Genomic DNA, 25061 nt, shown 5'->3' on the forward strand with positions numbered 1-25061 from the left:
AAATACCCGAATCACTCGGAACCTTTCCGAAGTCCGAATATAGTCGTCCAATATATCGATCTTTACGTCTCGACCATTTCGAGACTCCTCGTCATATCCCCGATCTCATCCGGGACTCCGAACTCCTTCGATACATCAAAACTCAATAAAACTGTCATCGTAACGTTAAGCGTGCGGACCCTACGGGTTCGAGAACTATGTAGACATGACCGAGACACGTCTCCGGTCAATAACCAATAGCGGGACCTGGATGCCCATATTGGCTCCCACATATTCTACGAAGATCTTTATCGGTCAGACCGCATAACAACATACGTTGTTCCCTTTGTCATCGGTATGTTACTTGCCCGAGATTTGATCGTCGGTATCTCGATACCTAGTTCAATCTCGTTACCGGCAAGTCTCTTTACTCGTTCCGTAACACATCATCCCGCAACTAACTCATTAGTCACAATGCTTGCAAGGCTTATACTGATGTGCATTACAGAGTGGGCCCAGAGATACCTCTCCGACAATCGGAGTGACAAATCCTAATCTCGAAATACGCCAACCCAACAAGTACCTTTGGAGACACCTGTAGAGCACCTTTATAATCACCCATTTACGTTGTGACGTTTGGTAGCACACAAAGTGTTCCTCCGGTAAACGGGAGTTGCATAATCTCATAGTCAGAGGAACATGTATAAGTCATGAAGAAAGCAATAGCAGCGTACTAAACGATCGGGTGCTAAGCTAACGGAATGGGTCAAGTCAATCACGTCATTCTCCTAATGAGGTGATCTCGTTAATCAAATGACAACTTATGTCTATGGCTAGGAAACATAACCATCTTTGATTAACGAGCTAGTCAAGTAGAGGCATACTAGTGACACTCTGTTTGTCTATGTATTCATACATGTATTATGTTTCCGGTTAATACAATTCTAGCATGAATAATAAACATTTATCATGATATAAGGAAATAAATAATAACTTTATTATTGCCTCAAGGGCATATTTCCTTCAGACTTCTGCTCCAGTGCTTGCTCCACCTGATACTAAGAAGGACTTCGTCATTTACTGCGACGCTTCCCGTCAAGGATTAGGCTGTGTCCTAATGCAAGACCGCAAAGTGATTGCTTATACTTCTCGGCAATTGTGCCCTCACGAAGAGAACTACCCAGTTCACGACCTCGAGCTTGCTGCTGTCATTCATGCGCTAAAACAGTGGCGACATTACCTTCTCGGTAATCGTTGCGAGATCTTCACTGACCACCAAAGTCTGAAGTATCTGTTTACTCAGCCAGACCTGAACCTCCGTCAGCAGAGATGGATGGAGATTGTTGCAGACTTTGACATGGGTATTTCCTATACACCAGGCAAGGCTAATGTAATGGCTGATGCCTTGAGCCGCAAGTCTTACTGCAACCACCTCGAGGTTCACAAAGTTCAGCCCTCGCTTGTTGAAGAATTCAGAAAGCTGAACCTCCATATTGTTCCTCCAGGTGCACTCGCTCCCCCTCCTAAGGAGTTTCGCAAGATGAACCTCCGTGTTGTTTCCCAGGGTTCCCTCAATACCCTGGCTGTCGAACCAGATCTCTTGGACTCCATCAAGAGAATACAGGGATATGACTCTGAAGCCCACAAGATTAAGCGCTACCTCGCAGAAGGAAAGCCCTCGTTCTTCACTATTGCTGATGATGGCACTTTGTACTTCAAGGGCCGCCTAGTGGTGCCATGTTCAGAGAAAAACCTGGATATGAGACCGGAGGTTATGAAAGAAGCTCATGATACGCCTCTGTCTATTCATTCCGGTAGCACCAAGATGTACCAAGACATTCGTCAGAGATTCTGGTGGTCTAATATGAAGCAGGACATTGCTTGTTATGTTGCTGAGTGTGACGTTTGCCGTCGTATCAAAGAAGAACATCAAAGGCCTGCTGGAACTCTGCAACCTATCTCTATTCCTGAATGGAAATGGGACCATGTCGAGATGGACTTCGTCACTAGATTTCCCAAATCACAGAAAGGTAATGATGCTATTCTTGTCGTCATTGACCGGTTTTCTAAAGTTGCACATTTTCTGGCAGTCAAAGAAACGATCACTGCTAGTCAGCTGGCAACTCTCTATATGTCCAGGATTGTTTCACTTCACGGTATTCCACTAGTTATCAGTTCAGACCGTGGCAGCTTGTTCACTTCAAGATCCTGGGCAAGTTTCCAAGAAGCTATGGGAACTCATCTGTCATTCAGTACTACGTTTCATCCTCAGTCGCAAGGGCAAGTTGAACGTGTCAACCAAGTTCTCGAAGACATGCTTCGAGCTTGTGTTATTTCCTTCGGCGAGAAATGGGAGGAATATCTCCCATATGTTGAGTTCTCTTATAACAATAGCTATCAAGCTAGTCTGAAGATGGCCCCCTTCGAAGTGTTATATGGACGAAAGTGCCGAACCCCTCTGAACTGGTCAGAAACTGGGGAACATCCACTCTTTGGTCCGGATATTATCCAACATGCCGAAGAACAAGTCTGCATTATTCGTGAGAATATCAAGACTGCTCAGTCACGTCATAAGAGTCAGTATGACCGTCATCATAAAGACATGGTCTACCAACCTGGCGAAAAGGCCTATCTTCGAGTTACACCAATGAAGGGTGCTCACCGCTTCGGGATCAAGGGCAAGCTAGCTCCTCGCTATATTGGTCCATTCACTATTCTGGAAAGGCGTGGAAAAGTGGCATATCAACTGGAGCTTCCGCCGAACCTATCTCAGGTTCACGATGTGTTCCACGTGTCATAGCTCCGCCGTTGCTTCAAGGACCCAATCCGAGTAGTAGATCATGAAGTGCTCGAATTGCAACAGGACCTCTCTTATAAAGAACATCCGGTCCGCATTCTCAACCAAGCTGAACGCCGCACACGTCAGAAGGCGATCAAGTTCCTCAAGGTCCAGTGGTCGCACCATTCTGAAGATGAAGCCACTTGGGAACGCGAGGATCGCCTGCGTGATGAATACCCCGCACTGTTTCCTTCTACCTCCTAAATCTCGGGACGAGATTTCTTGTAGTGGAGGAGATTTGTATCACCCGGATAATTAGGCTACAGTAAAACTCTGCTAATGATGCCACGTCACCTCTGTTACTGTAGCTAATCTCGCGTAGTTCGAAACCGATTCAAATTCAAATTTTAAATTAAGTCAAACGATAAAAGTTACCAAACATCAAAACTAAAATGTTCGGAGTGTGCTAGGTAATGCCTAGGTATTTAAGATGAAGGTACCACACTTTTACAGGATGCCTAAATATTTTAAAGAGAATTAAAACGGATAGGGAAAATAAATAAAAGAAAAAGAAATAAAACAAAAGACAAAAAAATAAAGGAAAAGGGAACCCTTCCCTCCCTCGGCCAAACTGGGCCTTGGCCCAGCCAGGCCAGACCGCTAGCCCAGCCGGCCACCCCACACTCCCCATAACACCCACTACCGAAACCCTAGCCCCTGACCGCACCACTCGCCCCACTTCCCCCCCCCCCCCCACTCGTTCTCCCCCTCCCCTGATCCAGATCTGGATCGAGGGAACGAACCCCCCCCCCCCCTCCGATGCCGTACCCTTCGCCGTGTCGTTGTGCGCCGTCATCGCCGCCCGAGGACCTCGCCGAGCCTTCCCCGCCGGACTACCCCCCGTCGATCTCGTCCCCGTCATCTTCCCCGCGCCCCGCTGCCATTTTCCCTACCGGCCCCGTGAGCTTCCCCCTCCCTCCTCTCTCTGTCGTGTCGCGCGCATGCTCCGCCATGGCCGCGCCCTCTCCCCCGCTGCTCCCTCGTCCCGCAGTTCCACGCCAGCACGCGCGCCCGCGCCCGTCCCGCACTCGCGCCCCTGCCCCGCAGCGCCCTCGTGCGTGCACGCCGCCCGCCTCACCTTGTTCGCCTCCACCGTGCCCGCTCTCCGTCGGCCCCGTGCTCGCCGTCCTCATCGGCCCAGCGAGCGCACACCCCTGCTCCCCTGCCACCGCGCGCGCCCGCACGCTCGTCGGCCTGCAGCGCCACCGTTGCCGGCTCGCCCACTCGCCGTTGCCGCAGTCGGCATTCGGCCCGTCCGCAACCACCCGACCGCTCCGCTCGCACGCTGCACCCCACTGCTCGCCGCCTGCCTCGCCCGACCCCGCTCCGGCGCCGCCCGACGCTCCTCCCGTCCCTCCCGCTCCGGCCACTGGCGACCGGCCTCGCCGCGGCCGTGGCCCCCCTCGTCGGCCGCCGCTCGAGTCCCCCCTGTCCTGCAGCACCCGACAGGGCGCCCGTAACCGCGCCCAGCGCTCGCGCCCGCTAACCCGCATCGGCCCCCTGGCCCAATGACATATGGGCCCCGCCCATAGAACGTGTTTAACAAAAAAAGAAGGATTAAAAAATAATCATAATAAAATTAATTAATTAACTAAATTAATTAATCATGTTTAGTTAACTAATTAACCTGCTAATTAAATGTTAACAAATTGTTAGTCTTCAGCCTATGACATGTGGGACCCACCGTCAGTTTGACCAGTCAACACCCCTGTTGACTGGTGACGTCATGCTGATGTCAGCATGCACTATTCTGGATAATGTTGAATTAAATTAATTAAATAAATTCTAAAAATGATTTAAAACTTTAGAAAATCATATAAAATAAACTGTAGCTCAGATGAAAATACTTTCTACAGGAAAGTTGCTCAGAACGATGAGACGAATCCGGATATGCAGCCCGTTCGTCTGCCACACATCCCTAACCTATCGAAATCGCAACTTTCCCCCTCCGGTTCATCTGTCCGAAAACGCGAAACACCGGGAATACTTTCTCGGATGTTTCCCCCCTTCGCCGGTATCACCTACTACCGCGATTGGGCACGCCTAGCATCACGCTTTGTCATGTCATGCATCGTCATGCATTTGTTTGCATTGTATTTATTGTTTCTTCCCCCTCTTCTCTCGCTAGACACCGAGACCGACGCCGCTGCTACCCAGTACGACTACGGTGTTGACGACCCCTCCTTCTCAGCTGAGCTTCCAGGCAAGCCCCCCCCCCCTTATCACCAAATATCGCCTATTCTTCTCTATACTGCTTGCATTAGAGTAGTGTAGCATGTTACTGCTTTTCGTTAATCCTATTCTGCTGCATAGCTTGTCCTTGCTACTACTGTTGTGTACCTTTACCTGCAATCCTACATGCTTAGTATAGGATGCTAGTATTCCATCTGTGGCCCTACATTCTTGTCCGTCTGCCATGCTATACTATCGGGCCGTGATCACTAGGGAGGTGATCACGGGTATATACTATATACTTTACCCATGATACATGTGGTGACTAAAGTCGGGTCGGCTCGTGGAGCACCTGCGAGTGATTCACGGATTGGGGGCTGAAAGGACCTTTGTCCCGACGGCCCTCTGGATGGATCTTTGTGGCGGAGCGACAGGGCAGGTTGAGACTACCTAGGTGAGAGGTGGGCCTGGCCCTGGTCGGCGTTCGCGGTTACTTAAAAATAACACGCTTAATGAGTTCTTGGTATTTGATCTGAGTCTGGCCACTGGCCTATACGCACTAACCAACTATGCGGGAACAGTTATGGGCACTCGGCGTCGTGGTATCAGCCGAAGCCTTCGTGACGTTAGCGACTGAGCGACGCGCGTCGGGTTGGACCGCGTAACGCAACTTCCTTTGAAATGGAGGTTGCTAGGTCTGCTCTCCGGCCGCGTACGCAACGTGCAGGTGTGCAATGGGCGATGGGCCCAGACCCCTGCGCGCATAGGATTTAGACCGGCGTGCTGACCTCTCTGTTGTGCCTAGGTGGGGCTGCGACGTGTTGATCTTCCGAGGCCGGGCATGACCCAGGAAAGTGTGTCCGGCCAAATGGGATCGAGCGTGTTGGGTTATGTGGTGCACCCCTGCAGGGAAGTTTATCTATTCGAATAGTCGTGATCTTCGGTAACAGGACGACTTGGAGTTGTACCTTGACCTTATGACAACTAGAACCGGATACTTAATAAAACACACCCTTCCAAGTGCCAGATACAACCCGGTGATCGCTCTCTCACAGGTCGACGAGGAGAGGATCGTCGGGTAGGATTATGCTATGCGATGATACTTGGTGAACTTACCATCTACTCTCTTCTACATGCTGCAAGATGGAGGTGGCCAGAAGCGTAGTCTTTGACAGGATTAGCTATCCCCCTCTTATTCTGGCATTCTGCAGTTCAGTCCACCGATATGGCCCTTTACACATATACCCATGCATATGTAGTGTAGCTCCTTGCTTGCGAGTACTTTGGATGAGTACTCACGGTTGCTTTTCTCCCTCTTTTCCTCCTTTCCCTTCTACCTGGTTGTCGCAACCAGATGCCGGAGCCCAGGAGCCAGACGCCACCGTCGACGACGACTCGTACTACACTGGAGGTGCCTACTACTACGTGCAGCCCGCTGACGACAACCAGAAGTAGTTTAGGAGGATCCCAGGCAGGAGGCCTACGCCTCTTTCGATCTGTATCACAGTTTGTGCTAGCCTTCTTAAGGCAAACTTGTTTACTTATATCTGTACTCAGATATTGTTGCTTCCGCTGACTCGTCTATGATCGAGCACTTGTATTCGAGCCCTCGAGGCCCCTGGCTTGTATTATGATGCTTGTATGACTTATTTATGTTTTAGAGTTGTGTTGTGATATCTTCCCGTGAGTCTCTGATCTTAATCGTACACGTTTGTGTGCATGATTAGTGTACGATTGAATCGGGGGCGTCACACATTCATTCTTGAAAAAAAGCTAATATGATGATAGCCTTTTTATGTAAGTTTAAGATTCGTGTAAATTTTTAAGGGGGTGTACATATACATTGGAATTGAACTTGACGTGCATTGGTTAGGCATTGGTTAGGTCATATGTATCCGACACTTGCTCTTTGAATTCGCGATTTCGATCCTGACAGCGTCATATTTTTTCACTGTGGAAGCATGTACTTACCACCATACCACCTCTGGCTGTCTGCTTTGTAAGAGTTGGCACTCAGTTTAACTCCGTGTTGAACGTTTGAATTCTAAAATTCAGATATCTTTTCTCGGTCATTTTTTTTCTCGTGGGGCATCGATAAACTTGGTAACCGAATATTTTGAACAGTAAGGCCATGTACAGTGGTTAAGACAATGTTATCTTAAGCCTTGCATATAATTTAGAGATGACAATAAAAAGATGTCTATAATGGGCTATCTCTTAGCCTTATCTTTAATAACTAGCAATTCTTAAAAACATGGTGAGATATATTGTGCTAAGAGATTATCTCCTAAATAAGAGAAGACAAGCATTTTCTTATGATTTCTTTCTCCTTCACCTCAGTATTTATCCTATGTGGCACTGCTAAGATAGCACCATTGTGCATGCCCTAACCAAAGCCTTAGAGGGTGAGAGGTTATATATTTTTAGTTTTATTTTCCTCAGGATGGCTTCCCACATATAAACGGCATATGCATACAAGGGCAAAAACGTCTCAGAAATGTCTCGTAGACGGTCAAAATCTTTGACTGGACAAAAAGCAACACGGAAGGACATATCTATAAGGTGACTTGATGGAGGATGGGCAAATTTCAGCAGTCTCAAACATTAGGGGTAAATGTGAGTAATGAGTTCAAGTTAGGGGAATAAATGGAATTTCCCCTATAATGGCGGGGGGTGCCAGATGGGACCTGTCGCCGACCATCGACGCTAGACGGAGGTAGTTGAGCCTCTACGCTAGCTCGGCTGCGCCGCGACAGCGCGGTGGCTGACAAGTGATGCCACGACGCCTTGCAAGCGTTCTGCCACTAGAATGATGATAACTTGGATGGCCGCGGCAACGATGCGGTCGACGCCGAAGGTGTCGGCGACCTCGGAGACCATGCCTACGGGGTCACATCCGGTACCTCGCCTAGTAAAGTTTATGTTTAGTTTAAATTTTGCTTGGGTTAGTTGGAGCTTTATTAAATTTTGCCGTTTGGTTGTAATATATCAAAATTTAACCAACATCGTCCGGTTAGCTTGAATTTCTTCCTTTTTTGTGAAAGACCCGTTTGAAATGGGTCGGACATTTGGTGCCTGTGGTTAGATGGCCTCTCGCCCCATCGCAGCCCGTGGATATTTGTTGATGTCTGTTTTGGTGACCCGCTTTGGAGTCACCCCAAACTCTTGATTTACACGAAAAAATATCTATATTTGGTAGACATCATTTTTTTTTGTGGGAATAGGGTATAGCCAACCTTAATTAAGCAAAGATTCTGTTGGGCGGACTGAATCACGCAGCCATGTACCTACCGTCGTGTTTTCTAGTTCTAGTTGTGAAGATTGTAAATATCTAACCCTTATCAGTAACTAGCTCGCTGTGCTTTGAATATAATCATGCTGACTATAGGATAATCCAAAATGAATGGAACCAACAACAATGTCTCATCATTTTTCCTGCTTGGAGCACGCTTTTAATTAATGAGCTATGTCAATCTCCATCAAACTTGGTATATATGAATGAATCCAAAGATGTCCCTGCAAAAACAATGTAATATTATCGCTCTGCATGCTAATCAATACTACTCCCTCCGTTTCTAAATATATGTCTTTTTAGACATTTCAAATGGATTACAACATACGGATGTATATAGACATATTTTAAAGTGTAGATTTACTCATTTTGCTCCGTATATAGTCACTTGTTGGAATCTCTAGAAAGACTTATATTTGGGAATGGAGAGAGTATATGAAGTTTTCTCAAGAGAAACTTAAACGTGTAGCGCATGCATGGTACAGTACTTTTTAGAACCTAGTGGATCAGGCATGCGGCAATGGTGCACGCGTACATGCATCATGCATGAGATCTTTGTAGAACAGGGCCGCCCGATGATGTGGACATTTAAGATGGTCGATCACAAGGGCAATAGCCCACTTGAGGTACTCCCTCCATTCTAATATAAGTGTTGTTGGTTTAGAATAAGATTAGACTAAACCAGTGACACTTATTTTGGGATGGAAAGAGTATGAGATTTTTTTTTCAAAATAATCTACATATTTCCCTCTTTTCAGTAAATTGCCATGGAAAACTCTTAAATCCTAAGATTGTATATTGTGGAGGCTCATTAGACCTAGTTTGGAACTCACTCGTGCAAAAAAGGCCTAGTTTGGAACTACATTGTCTATAAATGTAGTAATTTAAAACCTCGGTATTCCAATGCCTAGGGAATGAATACATCAGCTCAAATAACTACAGCTTATCTTAGTTTGGCCTCCTTTTCAAATGCTGCAAAACAAAACCATGAAATTCTCCTAAAACTTAAAAAAAAATTGACCTGGCAAACATAACTTTAATGTTTAGAACCTATTAGACCTACAAATTTATATGAGCTACAAATTTTGTTGAGAGAGACCGAGTACAAAGTAGAAGATGCACATATATGCATATCACCACAAGTATACATTGTTCTCTAATGCCTTCGCAAGACTAAGACTGTAGTTGGTGACCTTCAAAATTGTCGAACACCGCTTCTTACTAAAAGAATGATCCGTCTTAACGAGACAAATAAAGCGTTAAACTTGTAGTTTGATCCTTGACGAGGGGGTGGCGTATTTGCCCTACTAACCATCCTGGTTCTCCAAAACTAAACATTTGAAAATTGAAGAACTATTTAGTTGCTGGTCATGAACAATAAAAGATTGAGCCCGCCTTAACATACCCACAAATACAACTGTACATCGCTCAATTCAAAGCTGCATTTTCAGTTCAAGCCTCACTTCTTTCTTTTCAATTAGAAGAAAACCATACATACAAATACGCATAAATCAGACACACCCACACAGATTTTTGATAGTTTCACAAATCTCACTGGAATTTTGCGCATATGTGTTTGTGGGTGTAGTTATGTGCGTGCACCTATTCTGTCCAGCGTCTTTTAAAGGAGCAATTTGTATTCTAGTGTACATGAACGTTCCTCTGATTCTAAGTACGAATTTTGCGCATGTGCACACATGTATTTGTGTGGGTGTAGTTGTGTGCGCATGCGCGCCGATTCTGTCCAGCATCTTTTGAAGGAGCAATTTGTATTCGAGTGTCCATGAGCGTTTCTCTGATTTTAAGTATGGATGAACCGTTGCATAAGCATACTTTTAGTGTTAGAATTATCGGCCTTTCGTGTCATATTTAACACCCCAACGCATGCTTTTCCAATACTAGTGAAAAATTGCGAACTACTAATAGTATTGAGGGTGCTTAATAAGGATATGACAAGAGATATTTAGGGCAGCTAGCTGCCAATTCCCACATCACTTCTTCAGTCGCCTAGATATCTTACTTAAGCAAGATTAGCTCCGTGCATGTACGGTCCCGACAATTTCATGGAGGCATGAAACCTGCCTTTGCCTCGTGTATACATAATACGCCCGGTCCAGATTAGTCGGGGACAGTTAATTAAGCATATCTAGCTGTGTATTTGGACATTAGCTAGGCAGATACTGGTATAAGTAGGAGGACCGGCCAGCTCCCGGTTCAGTGAGTCCACAGCTGATCGAATCAGGTCAAAAGAACAAAGCACATTGTGTCCAGAAAAAGAAGAAGCAAAAGCAAACTTAGTTTACAGGTAGCTAACCGAAAATGAGCAGCCTGGAAGAAGCACTGCTGCAGAAGCCGCCCCCGTCGGTGGTTGTGTGCCACCACGAAGCGGCGGCCTGCCACCATGAGGGGTGCCCCGGGTGCGCCATGGACCGGAGGAAGGAGAGCCTCCGCGGGAGGATCCCTTACAAGGAGCTTTTCTTCGTCGCTGCCACCACTCTCGCTGGATGTAAATTTCTATCTATCCATTTAACTGTCTAATTATTTGCCCATCTGATGAATAAACCAACAAGACTATCATGTGTGCAAAACCACGTCCGCCTCATTGGTCTAACATTGCCTTCCCTGAGAGAAATTTCTTGATCGAGCTTATGCTTATCATGCCCATGAGAAATTGCATGTAGCGACATGCATCAATGAAAAAGAAAACAAACCAGCAACACGAGCAGCACACGTTGGGTTGGTACTTGGTTGCTGTCATGCTTATGTATTCTACTACTACATACATTTGTTTCCATGTGCCGCATTATTTAGTTCTGCTCAAACCTAATTAATTTTTTTAAATGGGCGCTTTTATATTACTTCAAAGATTTAAGTCAAACCTAATTATCCATGTGCCGCATTTATCATTGTTTTGATAACATGCTTTTGGCTTTGCCCTTTCAGCTCTACCAATCACGTGCCTCTTCCCCTTCATGTATTTCATGGTATGTATTTCGTTGCAAAATATAGTACATTAGTGAAGAAAACTTTATGAACCCTAAAAGATTACTAATCGAGGGTAATGAAGAAGCGGAATTAAAGTTAAGTTTGGATATATTTACTTTAATTGCTCATTTTTCAGGTAAAAAAAATTAATCCCACCAAATATGAATCGCTCTACTTTTAAATTCATAATAGAGTGAATTTCAGTTTTTGCCCCCTACTTTAATTTTTTTTACGCTAGTTACCCCATTTAGCAGTTTTCATTCAGATTGCCTATTTAGCAAAAGTTTTGCCAGATTTTACTTCTTTTAATTTTTACCAGAGCGCTCTAGCTATCAGGTGATTTGGGACAGATCAATTTCTAAACTGGAATTTGAATTGTGAGTAATTAGCCTCAACAATTAAATCAAATCACACAGAATCCATGCATAGTTCTGGACCTGTGCCCTTGAAAAACGTTCTGGACCTGCTGACACACAAATCCATGAACTATATTTTTATGCCATTGATATCCATTTTATTTGTATAAGTACTGAACTGCTAGCCACTAGGACTCCGCCACTTGGAAGACCACTTCCACACCCTGTAATTTCAAAGTAACTTTTGTTGAAAGAACGAATAGTATCACTTCCATTTAGAAACACAGATCTTGATAGGTTTGTATTTTTTTTTGAACCGGGCATTACCCCTTTCCATTACTGCAACATAACGAAAATACAGCAGTCCAAAGAAAGGAGAAAAGGGGAAGCGAGTCCAAAGCATCGCCGGGAAACCCACTGTGAGCACTCGCCATCGAGATTACTCACTGTGGGGCGAAAACCCGACGACACCCAAATCTCAGTATCTAAGATCCAGGGCCTACAGCCCCAAAAAGAACCCACAAGTAAAAACGCTCATAACAACTGAGCAATACAAGTCCAGACCCACGCAGGGGGGGAAGCAAACACATGCATCTAGCTAAACCATGGACTCCCATCTTCCAGAGATCAGCGAGCCGATTCTTCATGATTTGCTGCACAGATTCTCATCATCATCGACGCGTTCTCCTTCAGCATCTTTGCCCCGTCCCTCATAGTAGCCGCGTCATCTTGCTTCAGCAGTCCTGCCCAGTAACACATTAGAGCACAAGCAGCAATAACGCATTCAAATGGATTTTTAAGAGGTTTGAACTCAAAAGTAGCTCGATTGCGACAAGACCAGATCGCCAACACACGGCAGCAATCCCCGCTGTATAAAACATTTCTCCACCAGGGAAGAATGTAAAGCACCAAACATAAGCTTGCCAAATGTTATCAGGGCACAGAGCAGTGCCAAACATGCATGCCACTGTCCTCCAGGTCACCCTAGCGACAGGACAAACAAAGAACAGGTGCTGAGCAGTCTCTCGCCCACCACAAAATGAACATTTAGGGTTCCCTTTCCAACCTCGATGTTTCATCACATCTCTAGTCAGGACAGCATCCTGAAACAGCTGCCATAAGAAAATTTGGATTTTCAGAGGTATCCTGGCATTCCAGATCCATCTGTAATCACACCCGGCAATATTCTTTTCCAGGAAAGAATATACAGATTTAGTGGTGAATGAGGATTTCCCCCCAGACCCCATTTAATCACATCAGTGGCCTCTGAGACACAAGCTTCTCTAGACATGGTACACACACTTATCCACTGCTCGCTAAGGTCATTATTCAGTCTCCTTCTAAAGAAAGAGGAGGGATCAGCAGTTAGGCACTTATTAACCGTGCACTCAGGATAATTGCATATAGAAAAAAGACGAGGGAATTGTTCAGGTAGAGGGACATTGTCCCCAATAGGATCAATCCATAGCCTGGCAATATCCCCTGACTGTATGATCACTCTCCTCCCTGCCATATAATAAGCCAGAAGGTTTCAATATGTTGACTGTGCATATCCTGACATTGGCGACATCTGAAAACAACAGAGATGCAGTAGCTTACTGGACGTACTAAGCAGGGCATTTTTCATTTCTGATTGTGCCAACAAACTGAACCGCGCCGTGGCACACCATGTGTACCTAATATCCTGGACCTACCTGGCAGATTGCTCCCAAAAAAATTATAAGGGGTAAAAAGTGGGAAAACTTCTCTAAATGGGGTAATCCAAATGAAAAGATATTGAATGGGGTAACTAGCGTAAAAATGCCAAAGTAGGGGATAAAAACTGAATTTACTCTTCATGATAAAACCGTAAAAGAACTGCAAAAAAGTATGGGTAATTATTCATTTATCTATAGGAAATAAAGGTCGCAACTTTGCTTCATAGAAGTAACACAACATCTCAGGATCTCAGTTGCTTCATGCAAGTAACACCTCATCTCCCTACTGTATTCCTTTCTACAGGTTAGAGACTTCAACATTGCTAAAAGAGAGGAAGATATTGGATCCTATGCTGGTTTTCTTGGTACGGCTCTGTTAAAAAATAACTCATCAGCATTTAGCTATTAATTTTCAGAGGTTGTGTCATGCCACACATATTTAGACCCATTTATTGGTCTTATCAAATGCAGCTGCTTCATACATGATTGGAAGAGCCATTACCTCGATATTTTGGGGTATTGCCGCAGATCGTCTCGGACGAAAGCCTGTAATTGCATTTTCAATGCTATCTGTGTAAGTGTGATATGGATTCTAATTCCATTCAACAGCAGTTCTTGTGTGCAAGTGTATAATAATCCAGTAGTCACTTAGCCGAGTCACTTGTATATTGCAGGGTCATACTTCAGATATTCTTCGGGCTAAGTACAAAATATTGGATGGCGATTGCTGCAAGACTTCTTCTAGGTTCTCTAAATGGATTACTTGGACCAATTAAGGTACTTGACATGTATCAATTTCATTCAACATGCAGATCTAGGCGTCACAATTGTGAATTGTGATCTATATGTTGGGTCTGTAATAACATAAACTGTATTATCCATTGTAGGCTTATGCCATTGAAGTTTGTCAAACTGAACACCAAGCTCTTGGCATCTCAGTTGTAATTTTCTTGAGCACCTTTACGTTCTTTATTTACAATTTTATTACTACTATTCTTATATTCCATAATCCTCTTGGTGGTAATGATTAGAGTAATGTAATACTCTTTATTTGTTCTTTGAAAAAAAACATAATTACAGGTGAATACCGTGTGGGGTTTGGGTGTTGTTATTGGTCCGGGACTTGGTGGCTACCTTGCCCAGGTAATTAATACTCCCTCCGTCCGAAAATACTTGTCGCAGAAATGCATAAAAATGGATGTATCGAGAACTAAAATACATCTAGATACATCTATTCCTCCGACAAGTATTTCCGGACGGAGGGAGTACATCATTATACTTGTGTGATCGAAATAAAGTGTTATACAATCTTATAATTTAGTTGACATTATAATATATTTTTTTGCGGATAGTTGACATTATAATATAAGTGAAATAGTTTCAACTCTTCGATCAAACTACATACTCTTTTTGCTATTTATGTTGGGCTGAACGTGTTATTCACGTGTTTGATTGATAGTTCAACAAAAATAAAGAGATGAACTGCTTTCATTTCCTAATTTCTTTATTCTCCTTTTGTCAGCCTGCTGAAAAATATCCACAGACCTTTTCCAAGGAGTCAGTTTTCGGGAGGTAGATCCTGCAAGGACAAGATATATTTCATTTCCAATCTGCTTGGAACTACTTCATGACTCAGTGCTAATTAAATGAATTTGCAGGTTCCCATATCTGTTGCCTTGTCTCGTTGTGTCAATCTTTGCTGCCATAGTTCTAATAAGTTGTATATGGCCTCCGGTATGTACAGAAGCACTATATCATCCCACTTCTGGCCTTCATTCTAGGCATATGTTTTTGTGGAATTAAGCATTAGTTTTTTTCACATTAATTTGCTAATACGAAAATACCCTGCCTAGGCTATATACAACTTCATCATAGAAGTATGTTTCAATAAGTTCAGATATCTTCTAATGTTTCCGATTGCTGGGTGCATCGCTTGATGCACAAGCCAGGGGTAATCCTCCTTTTGGAAGAAAAAAGTTCTTCTAATCTTTCCATTAATATGGTTACTCAAATGTTAACAGGAGACTATACATAAACATAAGATTACTGAAAAGGATATCAGAATAGTCAAAGCCTTGCCATCGCAACAGGCTCATTGGGATATGCCTCGTAAGAAGAGTTTGCTTCAGAACTGGCCATGGATGTCAACTATGCTATCATACTGTTTGTTTGGTCTTCATGAAACGGCATATAGTGAGGTAAAATATCTGGCTGACACATGTCTTGCAAACCCATCTGAATGTGTTTTTTCGTGCGTAAATCATTCAAATGCTACTCGGTTAATTTCTCATATCACCTTCTTGACTACATTGATTAATAATATTTGGAATCCATATTATAATTATAATTATCTTTCAATACTAGATACTCTCTATATGGGCTGTGAGTGACAGCAAGTACGGCGGCCTTAGCTTCTCATCTGGAGATATTGGTCAGGTTCTTTCTGTGTCAGGTATGGCATCCCTCTGCTTTGACTTTGTTATTCAGAACATTTTGAACTTTTCATGCAACCTGCACATGAATTTTGGGTGCATATATGGGAAATAATTATGTTTCTCCTTTTGCTGAAGGTGCTAGCCTTCTTGTATATCAGCTTATAATTTATCATTGGGTTAATAAATTTCTCGGGCCACTCAATTCATCGCGCATTGCTTCCGTGAGTTGACTTAACATATTGTGCCTTCATTAGAAAGTAAGTAAAAAATTGTTTCATGATCATAACTCTTATGTTGACAATGGCCTTGCAGTCTCTATCTATTCTTGTACTCGCTACGTTCCCTTTTATGACATATCTGTCTGGAACAAAACTGTCTTTCGCAATTTACGCTGCAGCCATGACAAAAAGTGTTCTCGGAGTAAGCATTCTGACCCTCTTCCTTTACTATACATCTTAAAGGATGATAAGTAGATTAAAGTGCTGGAGACTTTACCCTTCTAATTACCACAAAACTGATCACCTTATTATACTCTTACTTGTATTAAGGTGTATCTAATCCTCTCTTCGAAACTTATACAGATTACTATCAGTTGTGGAATGTGCCTTCTTCAGAACAATGCAGTGGTATGTATATTAGCTTCAATTAGATGAATTTTTTGCAACACTATCACTGTTTCTGAAATACAATATATACCAGCGTCAAGACCAGAGAGGCACTGCAAATGGTATAGCGACAACCGGCATGTCGTTTTTCAAGGCAGTTGCTCCAGTAGGGGCAGGAATTCTGTGAGTACACCTCATTTTATCAAAAAGATATATACTCCCTCCGTTCCAAAATAGATGACTCAACTTTGTACTAAGTTAGTACAATTCGCAATTGATACATCAAGCTACTACATTTCTGATCTTACGGAATTTACAATTCGCAATCGCCTGTTGTGCTCTTGAATAAACGAAAGAGTTCACATTGTCAATAGATAATTTTACTGAACATGCACTGATCAACGCAGATTCTCGTGGGCGCAAAAACGTCACGATGCCACCTTCTTCCCAGGTGATTAACTAAACTATCAGTTTGTACAGTATGTTTTACCATAACTAACTAGCAAATTTAGCATAATTGGAGAAGGCATGGAGGGAGAACTAGAAATGAATTTCGGATTATCTAGTTGATCCAATTCATTTCTTATTGAATCTGCAGGCGATCAAGTGGTGTTCTTGATGCTGATTTTGGTGCAGCTCTGTGGACTGATATCTACCTTCGAGCCGTTCCTGGTCTTGCCTCCAGTAGAAGAATGTCGGTAGAACATAGAGGGGAGATCACAACGTGCGACTACAGTAGTCAACAGTTGCTGGAGGCCCAAGATCCTACTAGGAATACCCAAGTGAAACGCACATGTGACGAGGATCATTAACCAAGTCAACCCTTTATATGTGTTAGTAGTAGCGAATGGTTATCAGAGACAGGAGCGGTTACCCATGTGGGAAATGCTTTCTACACTTCTATTAGATGTAATGCTTTCTACACTTGATAGCGGTTCCAACACTTCAACACCCGAAACGGCACAACTACCCGATACAAGACAGTTGAAGCGAGAGCACTTGGAAAACCCGATACTCTGTATTTTGTATAATTATGTGGCCAGGAAGTATACGATAAGCTCTTGTTTTTTGAAGGGAATGCCATATGGCAAACTTTGTTCATTCAATTGAAGTGTTACATCGTTTATCAGGAATGAAATAAGAAACTAGGGGGGATCCACCTCCCATACATGATCAATAAGGTTAAGAAACAATAGCTAGCCAGCTCATGAGCGGCTCCATTGGTCAAACCTATGACAATGTTCAATCGTGATTGTCGCAAAGCCCGATGCAAAGCCCGGGGCGGCGGCGAGAGCCGCTTCTTCTTCACGCGGCATCCGATTTGGACGCCGTGGTTGCGCGACGGAGAGCATGGAGGGGATGCCGGCTCCAGCTTCACGGGGAGGAGTGTCCTCGGTGGCGGAGCCAGGCCGTTAGGTGGAGCACAGAGCAACGGAGCATCAACTCCATCTACTCCTCGTACTCCACGTCGGTGGCGGCGTACACCTGGCCCGCTATCGTCGGCGCGGACTGCGGCGGCGGCGGCTAGTCCTCCTCGTCGCCCGAGGAGATGGCGATCTTCGCCTTCGTCGAGGAGCCGCCCGCTAATGAGGACGATGGCCCCGGAGTTCGACGGCGGCGTCGCCACGATCCGCCGGAGCCCGTCCCGGAAACGCCGCCTACCGGCGCCCAGGCCCATGACTTTCCCATCGCTGGAGTTGTGGAGGGAGATGGGCGGGGAGAGGGGAGGAAGAGGAGGAGGAGGAAGAGCAGATAGATTGCAATGTGGACGGCGCTGGAGCGCTGCTTAAATAGTCGCGGCCAAGCCGAAGGGCCGGTCAGCCGCTTTAATGTGGCGCAACGGACGGAGTTGGTTCCTCAGGAAGTTGCGTCCGCATTGAAGCGGCGGCTCCCGAGAGGTCGCGTCCGTCTGCGTCATCATCCCGTCCAGTCAAATCGCGGCGTCAACACCGGCCGCTACGTGCTCTGGGCCAGCATGAATGTCATGCGGTAAGTGGCGCATGCAACGGAAGAAATACACGGAAAGGGCGATGGGGGTTTGGGTGGGTCAGGACGGTCAGAAGCGGGCTTGGCAGCGGTCCGGACGTCCCGCAAAGCCCCCATGTTTATTTTCGGTTTGCGGGAGAAAGTACATCCGGACCGCCTTGCGAATTGATACATGCCCGCGTTGAATGGCTTCCGCGGTCCGGACAGCACGATCCGAAATGTACGTGGACAAGATTTTTCAGCCATGGGGGAAGAGGCCTACACCACTTCTCATGGAAGCGGTGGAAGAGGGGTCGGGGTGTCAAAGCGCGGGAGGGCGGGAGCTATGGCACCAGAGAATCGTGCTACGGTGCTACACCTGCGTGTGGGTCGCGACGGATGCAAAGCTCTCTCATCAACCATTGCAGGTCGAATTCAATGCAAAGCCATTTGATCAACCATTGGATGCAGAATGGATGGACACGATGGATGGTTGGTGACGTCCAGGTGGGTGTAGAACAATTGCTCTTGTTTCTTTAGTAAGAAAAGGTGCATTAATCCAGCAGCCCGCATTAGAATATGTATATCAGATCAACAGCACAAAGGCATTGAGTTTGTCCCCTGTTACATTACATCTTTTAATAATTGATAGTATTTTTTAGGCTTCAAATTTGATTAGGAGCCCATGAACTTCTTCTTGTCAATGTTTGGCTTGGAGACGACAGATCCGTCGTTGCCGGCGAGCGCCTTGTACTTGTCCTTCCTGGTGAAGCTGGTGCACTCGTAGGACAAGGTGGAGGCGATGAGCCTCTGGATGTAGTTGGCCACCTCGTGGCTGGTCTTGCCGCCCTTGCAGGTGAGCTCGTGGGGCAGCTTGTTGAGGAAGGTGACCACGTAGCCGGGGCTGGGGTTCATGAAGAAGTAGAAGGGGTCGAGGCCCTTCCAGCCGCGCGCGGTGGTGCCGTGAAACATGCTCATCTGGTTCTCCATGGCCACCGGCACGATCTCGTCGGTGAGCTCGGCGAAGAGCGCGGAGAAGCGCAGCAGGAAGGGCTCCCGGCACGTGGTGCCCTCGGGGCAGATCACCAGGTCCCCCTCCCTGAGCAGGCGCCGGATCATGGCCGCGTCCGCCGCCCGGTCGCGCGTCAGCCGCACCGTGCGGATCGGCGACAGCATCTCCGACAGCCGCGACACCTGTACATCCCGTTTTTATCAGCACGTCTGCACGTGGCCAATGGAGTGCACCGTGGTGACTGGCTGACTGCTAAACAGAAGTTGCATATGTACTGCGTACGTACCGAGTAGGTGACGGCGGTGATGGGGCGGCCGAGGGCGGTGGAGAGGAAGATGGGGTCGAGGAGGGTGCGGTGGGAGCAGATGAAGAGCACGCCGGTCTGGCCGGTCTCAAGGCTGGCCGGCGGTGGCGGGTTGCCCTTGACGGTGACGCGCACGCCGAGCGCGGTGAAGGCGTGGTACACCATGCGCATGGGCAGGAGCGAGCCGGCGGCGATGCGGAGGCAGGAGAGCAGGAAGCCGATGGGGATCCAGAGCAAGGTGAGCAGCGCGAGCGCCGGCGACGGCTTCTGCACGATCCGGCCGTCGTGGAAGATGACGGGCTTGGGCAGGTCCTCCCTCGGCACGGGCTTGAGCTTGGGCGTCGGGGGCACCACGTACCCCTCCTTGCAGAGCCGCATGAAGGGGTAGTCCGTCTTCCTGTCGCCGAGTCCGAGCTCCGGCGCGGCGTCGCCGAACGCCTGGCGGAGCGCGGCGGCCTTGTTGTCGCCGACGAGGACGCCGGGGGAGCGGACGAGGCCGGTGGCCCTGCCGCGGCAGACGAGGAGCTCGGTGCCGAGCACGAGGTGGGCGCCGACGTAGTCCTTGAGGAAGGCCTCCACCATGATCCTGGGGTTGGCGGTGAGCACGCAGCGGCGGCCGCAGGCGGAGAAGACGCGCCAGGACTCCGGGTGGAGGTCGGAGCAGTAGAACTTGGGCAGCACGGCGCGCGCGACGGCCTCGACGTCGTCCACCCTGGCGCCGGCCATGGAGGCGAAGATGAGCACCTGGATCCCGGCGGACTCGGACACGAGGTAGTAGAGCAGGCCCGCGAGCGGCGCCAGCAGGAGCAGCGCCAGGAGGCGGAGCACGCCGCCGGTCTCGAAGGCCATGTGCGCGAAGTAGGGGAAGGAGCTCCGGCCGCACAGCAGCGTGCCGTCCAGGTCCGCCACCACCGTGTCCCCGCTCCGCCCCGCCGACGCGCACTTGTCCACCGTCGGGAACGGCGACGCCGTCATCGTCGTCGTCGTGCTGCCCGCCATCGATCCCAAGTCCCCAACCCGATCCCTCCCGGCGCCCACGCTACAATGTAGTAAGTGCCTTGGTGTGTCTCTGTCTCCTTCCAAGTGTAGAACTCTGCATGAGAGTCTCGCAGTTTTCCGTGGCCGTTTATATACAAGACCAAAATGAATTGTTTACGACGCGTGCGTATAGAAGAAATCGCGGAGAGAAGATTACAAGGAGCACAAGTACATGCGGTACGTCGTCGTTAGGTGTTGTGAACTTGGCAATGCTCCAAGAACCGAGCTCTTCGGATGCGCCGTTGCGGGCCTTGTTTTACATGTCCCCAGCGCTTTGGCGCTGCCGCCAGTAAAGCGAAGCGGGCGAAAACAATTCGGGGCAGTGAGTTATCGTTCTTGTTGTCTTTCTTTCGATTGAGAGAGATGGAGTTCTCGTTCTTGTTCGCCCGGACGAGGGCGACAGGTAGTTTATTTCAGGAATCGTATACACGGTACGAAAGCGCCATTTAGAGCCCGGGCCACAGGTTGGTACGTAGCTTGCGATGCTGGGCCTCCCGGTCGATCCTACTCCTCTGCCTTGGTCGATATTCGAGGCGTATTATGGAGGAACAACAGCTGCCTCTTGGGCACGGGGAGGTGGGCATTGATGGGCACATAATTGTTCCTCTTTTAGGGAGTGGGCACAGGATTGTGGCGGTGCAGCGTAACCTCTTGTGCATGGTCTTGTCGCGTTGACGCGCGCCCGATGGAGGAGTCATTTCCTCAAAAAATAAAGTAAAATGGAGGAGTCAGGCTCCTGCGGCGCTTCAGAACGGAACATGGCTTGGCTCGGCACACGCGGCGCAGGGCTTGAAGATGGCTTGGCACACGCGGCGCTGCTCTTTTCGCGCCGGTGTCGCCCGAAAATACTTTGTTCTTCGAAAGGGAACCGAGAAATACGTATGCCCAACAGTCATCTACAGTTGTTTGATTGGAGCGAGCAATTTTGCGCTCTTCGGTGAGTAGTACTTCCTCTGTAAATTAATACAGTATAAAAGTGTTTAGATCAATAACTAACGTAAAAGATGTTAACTTTTTCCTATCGGCACGCGGTGCAGCTTGCAGGTCTAGGTGTAGGTGTAGGCGTACGGGGAGGGAGCTGGTTTGGCGTAAGATGCTCCATCCCATCCATGGACAGTGTGCGCAGACCACTCCACTGCACAGACATGGGATGGGAACACGTTCAGCTTACTCCTCCCAGGTCCTCGTCAACGGTCAGGTTACCCAAAAAAACACCCGCAAAAAAAAAGACATAATTTCACCGTTTACTTTTTTTTTGCGGAATAATTTCACCGTTTACTTGAAACAAGTATGCGCCGAGATATAAGGATGGCAATGTTCGTTTCAGGCAGGTCGATCGATGAAACTTTGTTTTCATGCACTCCTGGCGTAGCTACGTAGTACTAGTACTCCGGAGATCGATTAGTAGTATGGTTTTTTTTCTATTTTTTTTTGAGTGAATTGCACGTACCGTCCTGGTACTGGTGGGTTAGGTCCAAAACAGTCCTGGAGCTCGCTAACTGCCTCGCTACGATCCTGCTACTCGCGAAATAGGTCCATCGACGGTCCTGGGCCGGCTTGCTGTACGTACGTGTGCACTCAATTAAAAAAAGGCACGTATCCAGCCACGTAAGCACAGCCAGACGAGGGCCGAATCAGTTCTTTGCAATGCGGCCCCTCCCTTTCAGGACAAACCTGCCCGCATTACAGCCTTCGAACTGGGACGAACAGGGCGGCGGCGGTTGAGATCGGCAGCGATCGGCGGCGACGCAGCGATCATTGAGGGAGAGTGAAGGAGGCGATCGGAGACGGTGGCGACGACATATCAACTGTGCGTCGTCACCGGCGGTGATGGCTCCCGTCCAGCGGCACAACAGGGGTCCCGTACCCAAATACGGTGTGTTTGATTCATCCCATTACTTCTTCTTTAGAGTTGTGAGTAGGGGAATTATGTTGATTTCGATCGTTGGAATTCTTCTGGTCATCAGTTTAGTTCAATTCGGCACTGATTTGCTTAGGGTTTGGACACAACCGTAGGGTTTTTGTATGGATGAACTGAAAAATTGAATTTCCTTTTCTGTGTTTGACAGCACAAGAGACTGATTACTTCACTATGGAGTTCATTTATGATGGAGTTTTCATGGGGACAGGAGGCAATAGGTCCTATGTTAATGGTAGGAAGGTTTCATATGATTACTGTGAAGCTGATGTAATATGTATGGCCATGTTTGGCGATTTAATTAAGGCATTGGGTTATGAAAGAAGGGGCAGAATTAACATATACTTTTTGCTGCCCGGTATGCAAATCAATGAAGATGGTCTGCGGTTGTTATCAAAGGACAGCGACACAACGTGCATCAGGGCTATGGTTAGAGAGGGACATAGGTTTCTCATGTTTTATCTTGAGCATGACGATAAAATTGCTGCAGAAACACAGGATGATGTTATTGCAAACCCCACCACTGAGTTGCCCAATGTTATCAGCCCTATGAATTGCAGTACAGATCAGGAGCATGAGAGTGTTTTGGAGCAGAGCAATGTGTCACCTAGTCATGCTGATGAGAGTAGAATAGAAGGGACGAGTACATGCAAAGGGAGAGGAAAAGCAAAGGAAGAAGATGATGTGTGTAGTGATGATGAATCATGTGACTCTGATTACGTTGCATCACTAGTAGACAGTGACTATGATCTAGAGGATGGTGATGCTGATTTGTTCATTGATAGGAAGCAGAATGGTGCAGAGAAGGAATGCAAAGGGAAAAGTAAAGAAGTTGTAGAAGATGACATTTCTGAAGATGATAAACTGGAGCTTCCAGATTCAGATGAAGAAGACATGAAATTTAATTTCAAGCATTTTACAGATGCAGATATGAATGCGCCCAAGTTTCATTTGGGTCAGGTCTTCACATCTATTGATCAGTTGAGGAAAGCAATTAGGGAGTACAGTTGCAAGGAGAGGTTGAACATAACCTTTCCGAAGAATGACAAAACTAGGCTTGGAGCGAAATGCAATGATGGATGCCCTTGGTACTTGTATGCATCATATGACAACAGGACACAATCCATCATGATCAAGACATTCAAAGATGAACACACTTGCTGCAAAAAGTGGCAAGTAAAAGCTTTTACAGCCAGATATATAGCTCATAAGTATGTGGAGAAGATCAGAGCTGATGAGAAGATTACACTTAAGGGTTTTGGGTCACTAGTGCAACAAGAATGGAACATGAAAGAGAAGAGGGGAAAACTTGGGAGAGCTAGGAAAATTGCACACAACATAATCTATGGAGATGAAATTGCACAATACAATAAGTTATGGGACTATGGGCATGAGTTGAGGAGATCCAATCCAGGCAGCACTTTCTTTGTTGAGCTTGCCGATGATGGTCAGTTTCAGAAATGTTATTTCTCATTTGATGCATGCAAGAGGGGGTTTCTATCTGCTTGTAGGCCAGTACTTTTTGTTGATGGAACCCATTTGAAGACCCAATTTGGTGGCATTCTCTTGACATCTATTGGAATGGACCCCAATGACTGCATCTTTCCAATAGCTTTTGGTGTTGTTGAAGTTGAGAATACAAAAAGTTGGAGGTGGTTCTTGACTGCTTTCAAAGAAGACCTAGGCATTGTCAACACCTCCCGATGGAGCATTATGTCAGACAAGCAGAAAGTAAGATCATATGTCTCATGTATTTTGTTCATGCATCTTATTTTTCAAATCAATTCGGCATGCTTACATTGCTTTATCTCAACCAGGGATTAATTAGGGCTGTTAAGGAACTGTTTAGTGACTCAGAGCATAGATTTTGTGTTAGGCATTTGTGGCAGAATTTCACAAAAAACTTTAAAGGTGAAATCTTGAAGAACCAACTATGGAGATGCGCAAGAAGTACTACAACAGGTCAATTTAGGGCCAACATGGATCAGATGTTGATTTTAAATAAAGAAGCTCATGACTGGTTGGATGAGTTAGATCCGAAAACTTGGGTTAGAGCTTATCAAAGAGAATTCCCTAAGTGCGATGTGCTACTGAATAACAATTGTGAGGTCTTCAATAAGTACATATTAGAAGCAAGAGAAATGCCCTTCTTAAGCATGGCGCAGACCATAAAGGGGCAGATAATGGCGAGAGTTTATTCCAAGAAGGAAGAAGCAGGGAAGTGGCATGGCACCATATGTCCAAAAATTAGGAAAAGACTCCAAAGGCATGTGGAAGCTGCTAATACATGCACGGCTGACCCAGCAGGACTTGGGATATTCCAAGTTAATGACAGAGGTGCAGATTTTGAAGTGGACATCAGGTTGAGGACTTGTAGCTGCAAGAGATGGGATTTGACTGGAATACCATGTTGTCATGGAGTGGCTGCTTGTAGGCATGACCAAATACCTCCAGAAGAAATGGT

The 25061-nt window shown here is 46.5% G+C and overlaps 2 protein-coding genes across 2 annotated transcripts; one reads left to right on the forward strand and one right to left on the reverse strand.

Moving 5' to 3' along the window:
- Positions 1-10470: 10470 nt before the first annotated feature.
- On the forward strand, positions 10471-17494 carry LOC109759010 (protein ZINC INDUCED FACILITATOR-LIKE 1). The gene is made up of 17 exons (XM_020317850.4): positions 10471-10788; positions 11226-11266; positions 13625-13685; positions 13792-13894; positions 13995-14097; positions 14208-14261; positions 14401-14463; positions 14843-14892; positions 14979-15054; positions 15342-15518; positions 15685-15772; positions 15891-15976; positions 16068-16175; positions 16337-16381; positions 16455-16543; positions 16768-16811; positions 16959-17494. Exons 1-17 carry the CDS (start codon positions 10602-10604, stop codon positions 17060-17062), a joined length of 1479 nt encoding a protein of 492 aa, XP_020173439.1. The 5' UTR covers positions 10471-10601; the 3' UTR covers positions 17063-17494.
- Positions 17495-18848: 1354 nt separating this feature from the next.
- On the reverse strand, positions 18849-21028 carry LOC109759009 (glycerol-3-phosphate acyltransferase RAM2). Its single transcript, XM_020317849.4, has 2 exons — positions 19624-21028; positions 18849-19519 (listed from the first exon to the last, which is right to left on the reverse strand). Exons 1-2 carry the CDS (start codon positions 20638-20640, stop codon positions 19001-19003), a joined length of 1536 nt encoding a protein of 511 aa, XP_020173438.1. The 5' UTR covers positions 20641-21028; the 3' UTR covers positions 18849-19000.
- Between the last annotated feature and the right edge of the window lie 4033 nt (positions 21029-25061).

The sequence above is a fragment of the Aegilops tauschii genome, chromosome 4 (genome assembly GCF_002575655.3).
Source record: "Aegilops tauschii subsp. strangulata cultivar AL8/78 chromosome 4, Aet v6.0, whole genome shotgun sequence".
Lineage (NCBI taxonomy): Eukaryota > Viridiplantae > Streptophyta > Magnoliopsida > Poales > Poaceae > Aegilops > Aegilops tauschii.